We start from the raw sequence: 13,020 nt of genomic DNA, 5'->3' as shown, positions 1-13,020 counted from the left end.
TGGCAGGAGTCCCACATGGACTCCTGTGCAGAAAATAACACAGACCACACGATAAAAGGAACACTGGACAAGGACATGGCGACCCTGTCCCTCCAATACATTTCCAGCATCACAGTTGGTTCGGTTCATTCATTTAGTTTGTGGTGCTCTTAAATATTTCTGCACATTTTTGAGATTTATACTGTAGTTATTGCTTATGCCTTTCACACCTTGTCTATGATTTAGAAATAAATACATTATTATATTTTACTGAAAAGCAACAGCCAAACGTGTAACAAAAGGACTACTGCTCTGCAGGAGTATAGGGAATGAGTAATGGCTAAAATGCCTACTCTGCCTTACACTGCTACTAAACCAACAGTGATCACAAATTATAAAAGTAAACAAGGCACAACAGAAGAGAATACCCCCTTCACCTATTTTCGTAAAGTGTGCTCTTAGGAGGGGAAGTGAGCTGGTAATGGTAGCAACCCAAACAGCATTGATACAAAGAATCCAAAATGCAGGAATATTTAATGGAATTTCTATAACAGTAGGCCCTTTAGTCAGACACAAAATGCACACAACACTAACAGCCCATCTCTGTTGGAGAGAAGACGGGGAATGCAGACTTTTGTAGTGAAAGTGCAGCGTGTCTTCAAGTCAGGGGTACGCCTGAAATCAGTTCAGCAGCAATGTCTGTAAGAAGAATGTCACTCTGGAAAAAGGTAGAGCATGAGGTCTTACGAGTCACAGGGGAATAGACAGGGGGGTTTATGAGTCACAGGGGTAGAGAGCGGGGGGGGGTCCTACAAGTCAAAAGAGCCCGACCATTACGACAGAACCACTGCAAAAACCTTTCACCGTTTGCACCACCAGGCCCTTAATAGACACTGTTATGGTTGAAGGAGTGTCTTTCACTACAACGGAAATCCCCGGCCTTCTTTGAGACGTGGGCTCTAGCACGCTGTGATTTTGAACCAGCTCTGGGGCTACTGAAAGCAGTTTCAGAGGCTGTCAGGAGACCGTCCTAGCAAAGTCCCATGGGTGCACTATGCTTTCCTAGCATGCAGCATTAAGATGTTGTGGTCTGATTAGCAGGCCTCACCTCCAGAAACAGAACTACCTGTATCAGGTTATTGATATAACAATCAAAAATGCTCAGGCTTTGCCGCTCTCACAGATGGTGCTCTGTGCCAATGCCTTCATGGCTCATGAGTCTATATTTTCTAGAAATCATCGCCACCTCAATGGTAACTCACAGGACTCATGTAAGAACGAGGCAGTGCTACATTTCAAGAATAAGGACTATCTTGTCAAAGTACTCATTAAAACTCGTAGTAGGAAGAGAAAATCGACACTTCAGCATTCAGAGAAATGCATTTCGCAGGAGATGCAGCCGCATGGGATGCACACCACCTTGGTGTCACACAAGCATCCACTTTGACATTCAGAAATGATACATATCAGTGTTGCATACTCAGGCAGATGACGATTGGAGGAAATGCAGAAAGGGTCGAGATTTCTGTTTCAATGAGATCTAGAGAGGATGCCGACATCCCCTTTAAGTACTACTTTTACTCACTCGTACTTGTAGTAGGTGTGGTGGAGTCCGAGAAGTCATGCTGCGTCCTAACACCCAATTCATGGCCTCCTAGTGCGAGAGGATGCAGATATTTCCAACATGCTCTAGAATTTCATTGGTTTAAAGATGCTACTTAATAAAGCATAACTCTACAGCAACAAGGGTAAACATAAAAGGCTTGGTCCCTGCTAATTGGGCAAAGTATACTTGGGATGACCAGGAGCCTGGCCGAGCTGATCCCGAGATTCCTGGGTGAAAATAGTGGGTTCATATCTTTCTCTGTAATGGTGGAGCATTGTTAAGGAATGCATATGGGATCACACAGTGCCTTAATAGGAACGTGCCCATCTGTCTTCAGTAAGTAGATCTGTGGACCATGCAGGGTGCAGTACATGTGGGTATCAGTCAGCCGGTGGATAGCAGGAATCGAGGTCATTACTGCGACCCCTTTACTGAGACCTCGAAAATGCAGACTTATTTTTCCTTATTTCTACCCCTTTTCCATCACATAAATATGTGGGGGAAGACCCCCCGCAGCCCACCTTCTTTTATTATATACCATACCCCCCTCCCACATATATGTGGTGTAATGGGGGTTGGAAAAAGAAAAGTTTGCATTTTCAACAGTCGCAGGTATGGGGCGCAGTAATGGTATTATTCTGATAGCAGTGGTCTGTAGCTGCTGCAGTCTTTGCCACTTCACTTCTTGGGCTCTGAAATACTCTCTATTGGCAAACGTTCACAGGTCACAATTTCAATCACAGCCTGGATGTGATGTGGGATCGTCAAGAGTGGAAACATTATTTTAAGTTGAAGTGATGGGAGGATGAGTTCCCCTTCTAAGATCTTCCAGATTCTTCCCAATGGTAACTCTGCATTTTGAAATAATGAACCCTTATGGGTGAAGGCCTTGTCATGTTGAGAATATTTATATATTTATCTGCCCCCAGAGGCAGTTCTCTGATGTTCGAGGAAAGCATTCATTTGGCTGCAAGTGGTCACATTCCGAATAGGTGTACGCTTTCTAACAAGGGGAAGTGTTGCACCCTTATGCTGGAAACCACTCTTGCAGTAACAGCAGCTTTATGGTTTCTCACTAGTGTGAGTTTTCTGGTGATACAATAGACTGCCCCTTTTTATGTAAGCCTTGCCACATTCAGAACATGTATATGGTTTTTCCCCAGTGTGTGTTCTCTGATGTACTAATAGGACACCCTTTTGAAGGAAAGCCTTGTCACAGTCAGAGCATTTATATGGTCTCACACCAGCATGGATTCTCTCATGTCTTGATAAATCGCCTTTTTGCCTAAAGCCACTGTTGCATTTGGAACATTTATATGGTTTCTCACCAGTGTGAGTTTTCTGATGGTACAACAGGCCACCAATTTGCATGAAAGCCAGGTCACATTCAGAACACATATATGGTTTTACCCCAGTGTGAGTTCTCCGATGTAATAACAGAGTACCCTTTTGCCTGAAAGCCCTGTCACAATCAGAACATGTATATGGTCTCTCATCAGTGTGGATTCTTTCATGTTTTGATAGCTCACCCTTTTGCTTGAATCCAATGTTGCATTTAGTACATGTATAAGGCTTTTCACCAGTGTGAGTTCTCCGATGGTATAAAAGTCCACCTTTTTGCATGAAAGCCATGTCACATTGAGAACATTTATATGGTCTCTCCTCAGCGTGAATTTTCTCATGTTTTGATAGATCGCCCTTTTGCTTGAAACCACTGTCGCATTTAGTACACGTATAAGGCTTCTCGCCAGTATGAGTTCTCTGATGGTACGACAGACCACCAATTTGCATGAAAGCCATGCCACATTGAGAACATTTATATGGCTTTTCCCCAGTGTGAGTTCGCTGATGTACTAATAGAGTAGCCTTTAGCCTGAAAGCCTTGTCACATTCAGAACATGTATATGGTCTCTCACCAGTGTGAATTCGCTCATGTTTTAATAGATCGCCCTTCTGCCTGAAGCCCCTGCTGCATTTAGAACACGTATAAGGCTTCTCGCCAGTGTGAGTTCTCTGATGATATAATAGACTGCCTTTCTGCATGAAAGTCATGTCACACTCAGAACATGTATATGACTCCCCAGTGTGAATTCTCTCATGTTTTGATAGCTCGCCTTTTTCCTTGAAGCCCATTTTGCATACAGAACATATGTATGGTTTTTCATCAGTGCGAGTTCCCTGTTGTTGCAATAAACCACCCCTTCGCATGGAAGCCTTCTCCCCTTCTGAACATTTGTATGGTTTATCCACAGAAAATTCATGCAGCCCCTCCATTTATCTCCTAGTAAAAAAATCCTTATAAATGCCAGAATATTTATACAACCCTCCCCTTGCACGTGTCTTGGTCAGTCAGTCCCAGCACTTTACTCTCCCCATGCACGTGTCGTGGTCGGTCAGTGCTAGCACTTTAGGCCCATTTCCCATACATGCAATTTTAGGAATTAATGTAAGCAATGCATGGCATTATTATCAGCAGAAATCATGCTCTTTTCACTTTCACATTTTCAGTTTCTAACCATGTGGTTTTTAGATCTTAAGTTTATCAGCAGCCGGAGGTGAACAAGGTATATTACTGACACTGAGGCATCAGCACTGTTACAAACACTTCAATCTATTGGTAGGATAAAGTAGGCGTCGAGCATCATTTTAGGGTGACTGTGGCACACCAGATTAAGAAAGGATTTTGTACAATTATTCCAACTGCATGAAACTGCTCAGAGTGATTTGAGTGTGACAGCCATCTCTCCAGGCAGATTCCCTCCAGGCAGACTTCCTCCTCTCTCCCGCAGACTCCCTCCTCTCTCCAGGCAGACTCCCTCGTCGCTCCAGGCAGACTCCCTCCTCGCTCCAGGCAGACTCCCTCCTCGCTCCAGGCAGACTCCCTCTTCTCTCCCGAAGGCAGACTCCCTTCTCTCCCGAAGGCAGACTCCCTTCTCGCCCGAAGGCAGACTCCCTTCTCGCCCGAAGGCAGACTCCCTTCTCTCCCGAAGGCAGACTTCCTCCTCTCTCCCGAAGGCAGACTTCCTCCTCTCTCCCGAAGGCAGACTTCCTCCTCTCTCCCGAAGGCAGACTTCCTCCTCTCTCCAGGCAGACTCCCTCCAGACTCCCTCCTCTCTCCAGGAAGACGCCCTCCTCTCTCCAGGAAAGACGCCCTCCTCTCTCCAGGAAAGACGCCCTCCTCTCTCCAGGAAAGACGCCCTCCTCTCTCCAGGAAAGACGCCCTCCTCTCTCCAGGAAAGACGCCCTCCTCTCTCCAGGAAGACGCCCGCCCTCCTCTCTCCAGAAAAGATGCCCTCCTCTCTTCACTCTCCGAGCGTGGATTCAATAGTGCAGTATTAGATGGCGCTTTCTCATAGAAGGCTTTTCACACTCAGTGCATGGACACAATGCTGATCCCGTTTGGCACACAGGGCGTGTCTTTAGATGGCCCGTTCTATGGAGATTCGGTACAGTGAAGCTCTCCTCTCTTCCAGCGCATCTCTCCTCATTGGATTATTTAAGGCCTTCAAGGAATCTCACCTGCAGCTTCTCCTGCAATTAGCGTCCCCAGAGTGGACTTTCTGATATCAGGTTGTTTATTTTACCTGGGCAAAAAGCTACAACCTTAACAATAGTGTGTCCGTTCGGATGAGTGTAGAAAGCCTGGGTAAAGCAATTCCATCCAGACATGATGCACAGCACCTCTTCAGCGAATGTTACGGACTGGACAGACGAAAACACGCTTTAACAATCATACACCTTAGTGTGGCACAGTTTCCAGATTGTAGGATATATTTTGAAAGGGTCCATTTTCTAATTTAGGAATGGTCTGCATTGACCCCAAGAGAACGTTGATGAGACCAGTGCTGTCCTGGGAGGAGGTTTCTTCCACAAACACTTGGGTTCTCCTTTTTCCAGGTTTCCTGCTGTTGCCTTCTGTTGAAATGAAAATAGAAGTGTAGAATTAGTGTTTCATGAGCTGAACATTCAGAAGTATTTTGCATAGTGAATAAGAAAAGGAAGAAGGCGGCATGATTTGACTTTACAAAACTGCATGCACAAGAACCTGGCATAAAAATGAAATGTCCAATTAGCCTCCCCCAGTTCATGCCCAAATATATGTGAAAGTCGCTGTTAATGGTATCATCTCTTGCCCTGTGTGTGAATAACTCATACCCCCATAGTGTCGCACACCCGTGTCTAGTAGGCGGTGGTGTGCCGCCTACAAGTGTATGGGAATCCTTGCCCTCAACTCTCTCACTACTTTCCTCAGTCTGAATAGTAGGTGCACTTAGTTTATTAATACCGCCTCCATTCTATGTGTCTTATGGTTAAGATAAAATGATTTGACCAAGGGGGTCAAGTCAAACACTAAAATGAAACTAAAACAGAAGTGTTCTATCAATCAATAAGGGGACTTCATATTGTTTTGATAGAGTTAAAATGATGTGATATAGTTCTTCGAGCCCATTCCTCAAATTGTTGTAGGGTCTCGGAGTTGCGGTCATCAACCTAGCAACTCTTAATAATAGTCAACCGATTTCAGCGGTCCTTGTCACTAGCCGCTTTCTCCAGGACGGAGAATGTTGCATTCTCATTGACAAAATGATTTCTTCACATGTCTCCACATCTTGGAGGGTTTTGAGAGGTGCTTCGGGTTACCCACGGGCGTTTTTGCTTGTGTACCGATCCCTGTGGTTTTACTTTCTGTTCTCTGGTCATGGCGGATGCCCCTATGTTCATGGTGACTTCCTGCGTCAACAACCTGTAAAGTAGAATTGTCTCAAGTTCTGTGGCTAATGGGTCTGGAAGCTGGATACTTGAATAGTTCAGTCTTCTTCTTGAACTGTTATTGGGTACCTCTGCTGCACGCTAAATGTTGTCTCTCGCGTTTGGGCTGCTCATTAGTCAGGGCCACCATGCCTCCTCTTCTTGTATTCTGTAATCGACTGTAACTGGGCGCAGGTATGCTTTCCTGATTTCTTTAATTTTTGTACAGTTCATCAGAAGGTGGCGCACGGTTTTCATTTTGTCGCGTGTTGGAGTCCGGCTGACCTCTGATGTGGAGAATTTCATTTGTGTAGAGCAGATTTAGTCGGGCTCTTAGGAAGGTTTGGCGAAGTGGTCTGTTTGGAAATCTTTTGAGGTATTGTTGCTGTTCATTCAGTTTCATTTGCTGAGCTAGCAAGTGCTTCAGAAGTTTGTTTTCGTTTGCTATTTCTGAAGTGTTAATCCAGTCTAGCTCTGCTAGCTTTCTTTTAATTTTGCAGGGGTTTTTGATAAATTCCTCTTCGGAGCAGGCGATTTGACTGAGCGGTTGGTTGATTTGGGTTGCCCATTTTGTTAGTACACTGCATCGTTCCGATTTCCTTTCTGTGTCAATCATTTTGTATAGTCGAGGCCCATCAGGGAGTCTCGTTTTTCTGAAAAGGGAGATGCTGTTAAAGTTCACTGTGGCTTTGAGTGAAGTCAGGCCCAGTTCTCTCCAGATTGTTGCACCGTTCTCCAAAAGAAGCTTTCTAGTTTTGACCAAAGTGAGTCCGGAATTGTTGGAATTGTTTCACCACCGTACGTTAAGGCTGGGACGACTTTGCCTTATAGAATTTTAACGTTGGGATTAGGGAGAATTGTCTGAATTTCTTTTCGAGCATGCGGGCCTGAGTTGTTAAGGATTGTGTTTTCGCCCAGAGGTGCTTTTGCATGCTTGCTTCCGTTGGTGAACTGTCCATGATTACACCAAGATATGTGAAGTTAGCCACTGTTTCGATCTGCACCTTTTCCAGATTCCATTTGAAGGTTTTTGAACTTTTCACATTTTTCTCCAGAATCAGAATCTTTGTCTTCGATTTGTTTATCACCAGGTTTGTTAATGTACTCTGAGAGGTGGTTCAGCTGTCTTTGGAGGCCAATCTGCGTCTGGTCTATCAATGTTATGTCGTCAGCATACATGAGGTGCGGTACGAGTGTTCCCCCTATTTTTGGGGGGGGGGGAGACTCTGGTGTTAGGGCACTCGTCTTTGTAATCCCCCAAAAAGGCGACAAACAGTGCTGGAGCAAGAGGGCAGCCCTGCTTAACACCTCTGCAGGTTTGCATTTCTGATAAGAGTAGACAGTTTCTGTTTAATTTTACTCTCATAGTAGTAGACGTGTGGTGGGCTCGGATCGGAGTGAGGATGTTAGTTGGGCAGTTCCACGAGTTGAGTTTAGACCATAACTGCTCTCTGTCAACCAGGTCGAAAGCTTGGGTTAGATCTTTAAACACCATGAACATTCTGGAGGAGCTCGCTAGAGTTTTGTTTTTGATAATGCTTAGCAGCATTATGTTGAATGTCGTCGCTAAGTTTTTTTTAAAGCCTGCTTGAAGTGGGTCTGAGCAGGGTGCTGATGATGTCCAGAGTTGGAATCCGTTTAGGAGGAGCATTCCGAAAATCTTGCCAATAGTGTCCAGGAGGGCTATTGGGCGATAGTTACCTGGATCGGATCTGTCTCCTTTTTTGTAAATGGGGACTACTGTTGCAGTAGTCTATGATCTGGGAATCGATCTTGAGCTTGCGCATCTGTTGAAAACTAGGCTGATGAATGGGGCCCATTTTGTCAGAATGTTTTTAAGGTCGACGTTGGTAACTCCATCGGGACCTGAGGCTCTCGAGGCTTTCAATTTGCTGATGATTGTAGTTATGTCCTCTGTGTTGGAGACAGACGCCTGCCCATGCGGTGTCAAAGGTGTCCAGAGATGTAGTTGCAGAAGTTATGGGAGCTTGAAATAGTGACTCAAAATGTTCTTTCCATCGCTCCTCGCTTACACTGTTTGACGGGACGGTTTCGCTCTGGTCAGCTGGCGATTTCATAAGGGCCCAGAATTCCCTGGTGTTTCTGCCAGCTCCTTTTCTGAATATAGCTTCTGAGTTGTTTTGGTAAAGAAGTGCACGGTGATGTTTTAACCATGCTTTGTATTTTTTTGTTTCAATCATTAGTTCAAGTTGGAGGGCCGGAGATTTGAGGTTTCTAGCTCTTCTTTTGAGTTTTCTTAAGGCAGCACGTTTGGAGACCACCTGTTTGTCGTACTGATGGGTGCCGCTATTGCGATGTCCATTGTCTGGCCATGGTTTGTCTTTGAAGGGGATTAAGAGGGGCTGGTAATCAGCTTCCGCTGTTACGCCATCTTAGGCGTCAAGTTTGAGCTGGTAATTCCTGGTAAGTTGTTCAACTCGCGCAGCAGTTATTCTCAGACGGTTGCCCTGAGTGGTGCGTTCTATGTCTTCCTTCATTGATATTTAGGTTGTTGAGAATTCCATGTAGCTCGCAAAAGGTTGTGATCACTTGCATCGGTTCGGATTACTTCAAACGTTGTTATTAATTTCAGCATAGCATCTGTGACAAAGATGTAGTCTATTGTTCCTGTTAGATTGGCTCTCTCATGTGGGGGGGCCTGCCTTTGTTCCGGGAGGGCCAGGTCGATGTTGTGGAAACCGTGCAAGTTCATCAGGTTGTTCCATAGAGTGCCTCTGTTCTCCGATGCAGTTTTTTGTCTCGGCTGCTGGTCTGCAGATGTGTTTGGCTTGCATTTAGCATTGAGGTCGCCGCAGATGATGATATGTGCGATGTCATTTTCTACATAGATGAAGTCTATGGCTTTTTTGATCAGTTTCAGGAAAGTTTGCTCCTTAATCGCCTGTGGGTTCCAATAGGTGTTGATTATTTCCAGATGGGTGGTCCATTTTTTTGCTGAGGACCGGTTGTAGTGCACCCAGCTGGTTATTACCGCCAGGTGGTGGGTTGAAGCCGATATTGTTTCCTGAATTTCAATGCTGCTGCCCACACGTAATGCCAATAGCAGGCCGGAGGAAGGGCGGCCCAACCTGTTCTTGGCGGCTGGTTCAAAGGCGATGTCAAAACCGTCTAGGTGTGGTTTTTCAAACAGCCACAATTCCTGTAAGGCGATTAGGTCGAACTGGCCAAGGTCCATGCCTCCCGTGGTCATCAGATGTCTGTAGCCGCAGGTATTCCACGAAGCAATTTCAGGGTCTTTGCGGGTGTGTTGAAGAAGGGTGCTGTAGTCATTTGCGGTGGCCCATTTTTCTGGGCCTCTAGTTGCTATTTTTTTGTAGTGATGGATAAGGCTTTCGGGAGCCAGGCTCACAGTTGTTTCAGCGGTATTGGTGTGCAAGCCTTTTGCGATGTAGTGAGGGGGGGTCACTTCTGGCATGTCTGGAGTGGGTCTTTCCGATCGGTTTCCCTGTGTTGGTGAGTCTTGAATCTCGAGGGCGCCCCTTTTTGCGACTTCTTCTGTTCCTCCCAGTTATTTTCCGCTTCTTGTGTTGGTCTTGGGTGCTGAATCGGAGTGCTTGTTTGGTCTGGTTTGAGGAGTAATCTTGCATTCTTTCTCTGATCATGTGTCATGGTTTACTTTATTGAGTCTCTCCTCTCTGTATAGGCTTTCTGTTCTTAATATGTATGTGCTGTTTATTTCCTCCCGACACTATTGTTAGTTTTATTTCGTTGTGGAGCAAGTCCGCTTGGTCTTCGCTTGATGGGAAGAATAGTTTTCTTGTTTTTATCTGTAGGTAGAATTTTGCTTTAGCTTCTTTATGATATGGTTCAACTAAGAGTAGATTGCCGGAGTAAAGATGTTGGAAAGCCTTGCTCCGGTTGAGTATTTTTAGTACTGCACCTCTGTTCAGTACTGTGGCCACCCCATTTCTGCCAGTTTGTTCTAATTTTAGGATTGTAGTTGGTGAGTTTTTTCTCCCATTTCTGCTCGTTGCGGGTTTGGCGTGGGCTCTTGGTTTGTATTGATCTGACCGATCTTCCCCCCCCCCCCCAAGTCATCTTGATGTCTGCTCTTGCCGTGATGTTGGCTGTGCGTCTTGTGATGTCGCCGAGGCGATGGTCGTTGTGCGCTTGATGAAGCTCTTTGGGGATGTTGCTCTGGTTTTCCCTCCTGGGTCCGAGAGTGTTTCCCCCAAAATTCTGCTTCTTGGGTTTGCTTTGGACTTGGCAGTCGAGTTATTTTTTATTGGTTCTCGTGTAGTTATTCTTTTATCGTATGGCGGCTCTTTGATTTTTAGTACTGCTTGTGTGTTGATGGCAGCTCGCAGCGTTTTTTGGAGGTGTGTCTTCGGGGATGCAGAGCATTGGGTTGATTTGAATATGAACAGGCCCGGCAGGGTCGCTGTAGTATGAGGGCAGCTGGCTAGTTTGTTAATAAATATGCTGAAAGTTTCTTTCATTTGAGGTACTGGTTGCTTTGCAAAATTAGCGGAGGCACTGCTCGCAGCTGTTGGTGATGTCTGGGTACCTGCATGGCAAGCGACTTTGTCGTTGGTTGGATATGTTGATACGCTTGGGAGTTCTTGTGGAGGAGCTTGAGTCTTTTGTAAATCGTTAGCGTTTCTGTATGTCTGCCTTGTTTTGTCCATGGCAGTCAAGGTAGATCAATTTTGTGTGCATCATGGCAGTTAAGGTGGTATGATCTTTCAAGGTTTTGTTTATCGACTCATAGTTTTCCGAAAGGTGCAAGAGTGATTGTGATTGTGGACATGATGGTGAGCATATCTGGTCTTTTAGATGGAGCTTCCTTTTGTGTGGTGTTCAGTGCTTCAGTTCTGCTTCTGCTCGTTATCAGGGTGTTTGGGAACAGGTTGTGAGTCTTTCGACAGGGTGAGGTCTGACTTATGTTGAGGTCACAAGGTTTGGGGTTTGGCTCCGTGTTTTGGAATGCAGAGCCCATTTCGTGGGTGATTGCCGCTGGCCCGGTGTTCGCTAACGTCAAATAGCCCTCTGGATACGTCGTTCTGCATTTGCCTCTTTAGTGGAGATGAAGTAGCCCCTTTCTAGGGGACAGCGAAGCGTCTGTGCTTTTGCACTGCCGGAAGCAGATTGTGTGTCGTTGATTGGGTGTGCTTGCAGAGTTGGGAGCGTTGAGGGGCAAGAGGCTGGCAAGCTTGGCGAGCTGACTGCGGAGGTCTTAGAAGTAGGAGTGGAATCATCTTCTGTAAGATCTGCCTCGCTGAGTGCTGGGCTTTCCTCTGGGAGTTGGTCGACGTCGAATGATTCAGTAACCACAGGGCACCTTGTATCTGGGTCGGTCGCTGGCGCAGATTCCCGGGAGTCGCCCGTTTTGCAGGTCTTGCGGGGGAGGAAGAGGGTCTTGAATAGCTTCAAGCATCTCAGCGTCCGACAGTTCTAACAGAGAGTATTTCCTCTTGCTCTGTTTTTTAAAGAGGTCTTTCAATGAGTTGCTTTGTGAAGGTTTTGCGAATAGTATTTTTTTTTTTACAATTGTTGGTTTCCTCGGTTTCTTGTGAAGTTGTGTTCCTACTTTTTTTCTACCTGCTCCCGAAGGTTGTCAGGTTTTATGATGTCCATGCTCGATGGTTGAGATTGTACTTGCTCATCTTGTGGCGCGTGTGGTCTCTCTGTGCTTTTTTTCTTTGTGTTTTTATTATTTTTCTTGCTAAACCTTCGTTTGGGGTTTGGCGTGTCTTTGTTCTTGGCCAAAGAGTTGGAGTTATTGGTTGTAAGAGTAGGCTGGGTATTTTCTTTATTGCATTCAAGATCAATCCATTCGTCCTCCTGAGCGGCTTTCTTGAGAGTTGCCGAATTTTCCCCAATTGTAGATTTCTTTTCAGTGGCACTGGTTGCAGTAACCGCTTTGGCCACTTGGGGGCAATCGTCTGGGCCAGCGTGGATCAGTGCAGCGGTGACCACCCGCTTGGAGGGTTCCATGTAATCATGTTGCCACAAAAATCTCGCCGAAAAATGGCCGTTTTTTGTGGCGACATTATTGCATGGAACATGCGGGGGGCACCCCCGCAACCCCCAATCTTTTCTTTTTTTACATTTTTTTTTTGCCCCTGTCGCCATATATATGGTCACCCAAATAATATCGCCACGACATTTTCCCGGCAATATTATTTACGGCGACCATATATATGGGGATAATATTACCTGATACCACTTGGAGGGCGTTGTCTGTGTTCCTTCAGCGGGGAGTTGTTGATGCGGGGGGAGAGCCCGGTTTCTCCTGATGGCTCGGGGAGGCAGCGTGCCCTTTCCGAGCGGCAGGCAAGATCTCCAGCAGCGTGGCACCGTTTCCACTTGGGCGCTGGATCCCTATGGCGTTGTCCTTCTCCGAGGTAAGCGGGTCTGGGAGCAATGGAGGTGGAGTTTTCTCTCGCGACCCACTCACGCTCTCTGAACCCCCCCCCCAAACCGCCCTGCTACCTCCCCTGGGCAGAACCCGGCTCCGTCAGCCCTTCGGTTGGCGGAGGAGGGGGCGAACACGCGACGGATCAGATGAAGGGAGAGGGGGTCAAGGCACTTATGTGAGGTAATTGGCGGCACTGAGGCTGTCCTGTGGGCGTCCAGGGCGCTGGCAGGGGCATCAGGCCTCAGTCTCTCCTGGCGCTGTTTTTTGGTTGTGTCGGCAGGTTTAAGGTCTCGAAATCTTAAGA

At 46.3% G+C, this 13,020-nt stretch overlaps 1 protein-coding gene across 1 annotated transcript in view; it reads right to left on the bottom strand.

Moving 5' to 3' along the window:
* Positions 1-496: 496 nt before the first annotated feature.
* LOC138514433 (zinc finger protein 271-like) overlaps positions 497-13,020 on the bottom strand; it is a 35,919-nt gene continuing 23,395 nt past the window's right edge. The window contains exon 2 of the mRNA XM_069629946.1: positions 497-5,500. Coding sequence (XP_069486047.1) covers positions 2,648-3,859 — 1,212 coding nt within the window. The 5' untranslated portion in view covers positions 3,860-5,500 and the 3' untranslated portion in view covers positions 497-2,647. The remainder of the gene's footprint in view (positions 5,501-13,020) is intronic.

The sequence above is a fragment of the Ambystoma mexicanum genome, chromosome 12 (assembly GCF_040938575.1).
Source record: "Ambystoma mexicanum isolate Mex_15411 chromosome 12, UKY_AmexF1_1, whole genome shotgun sequence".
Lineage (NCBI taxonomy): Eukaryota > Metazoa > Chordata > Amphibia > Caudata > Ambystomatidae > Ambystoma > Ambystoma mexicanum.
Note: the sequence above shows the minus strand (reverse complement) of the source record. Positions and strands in the feature narration are given on the sequence as shown.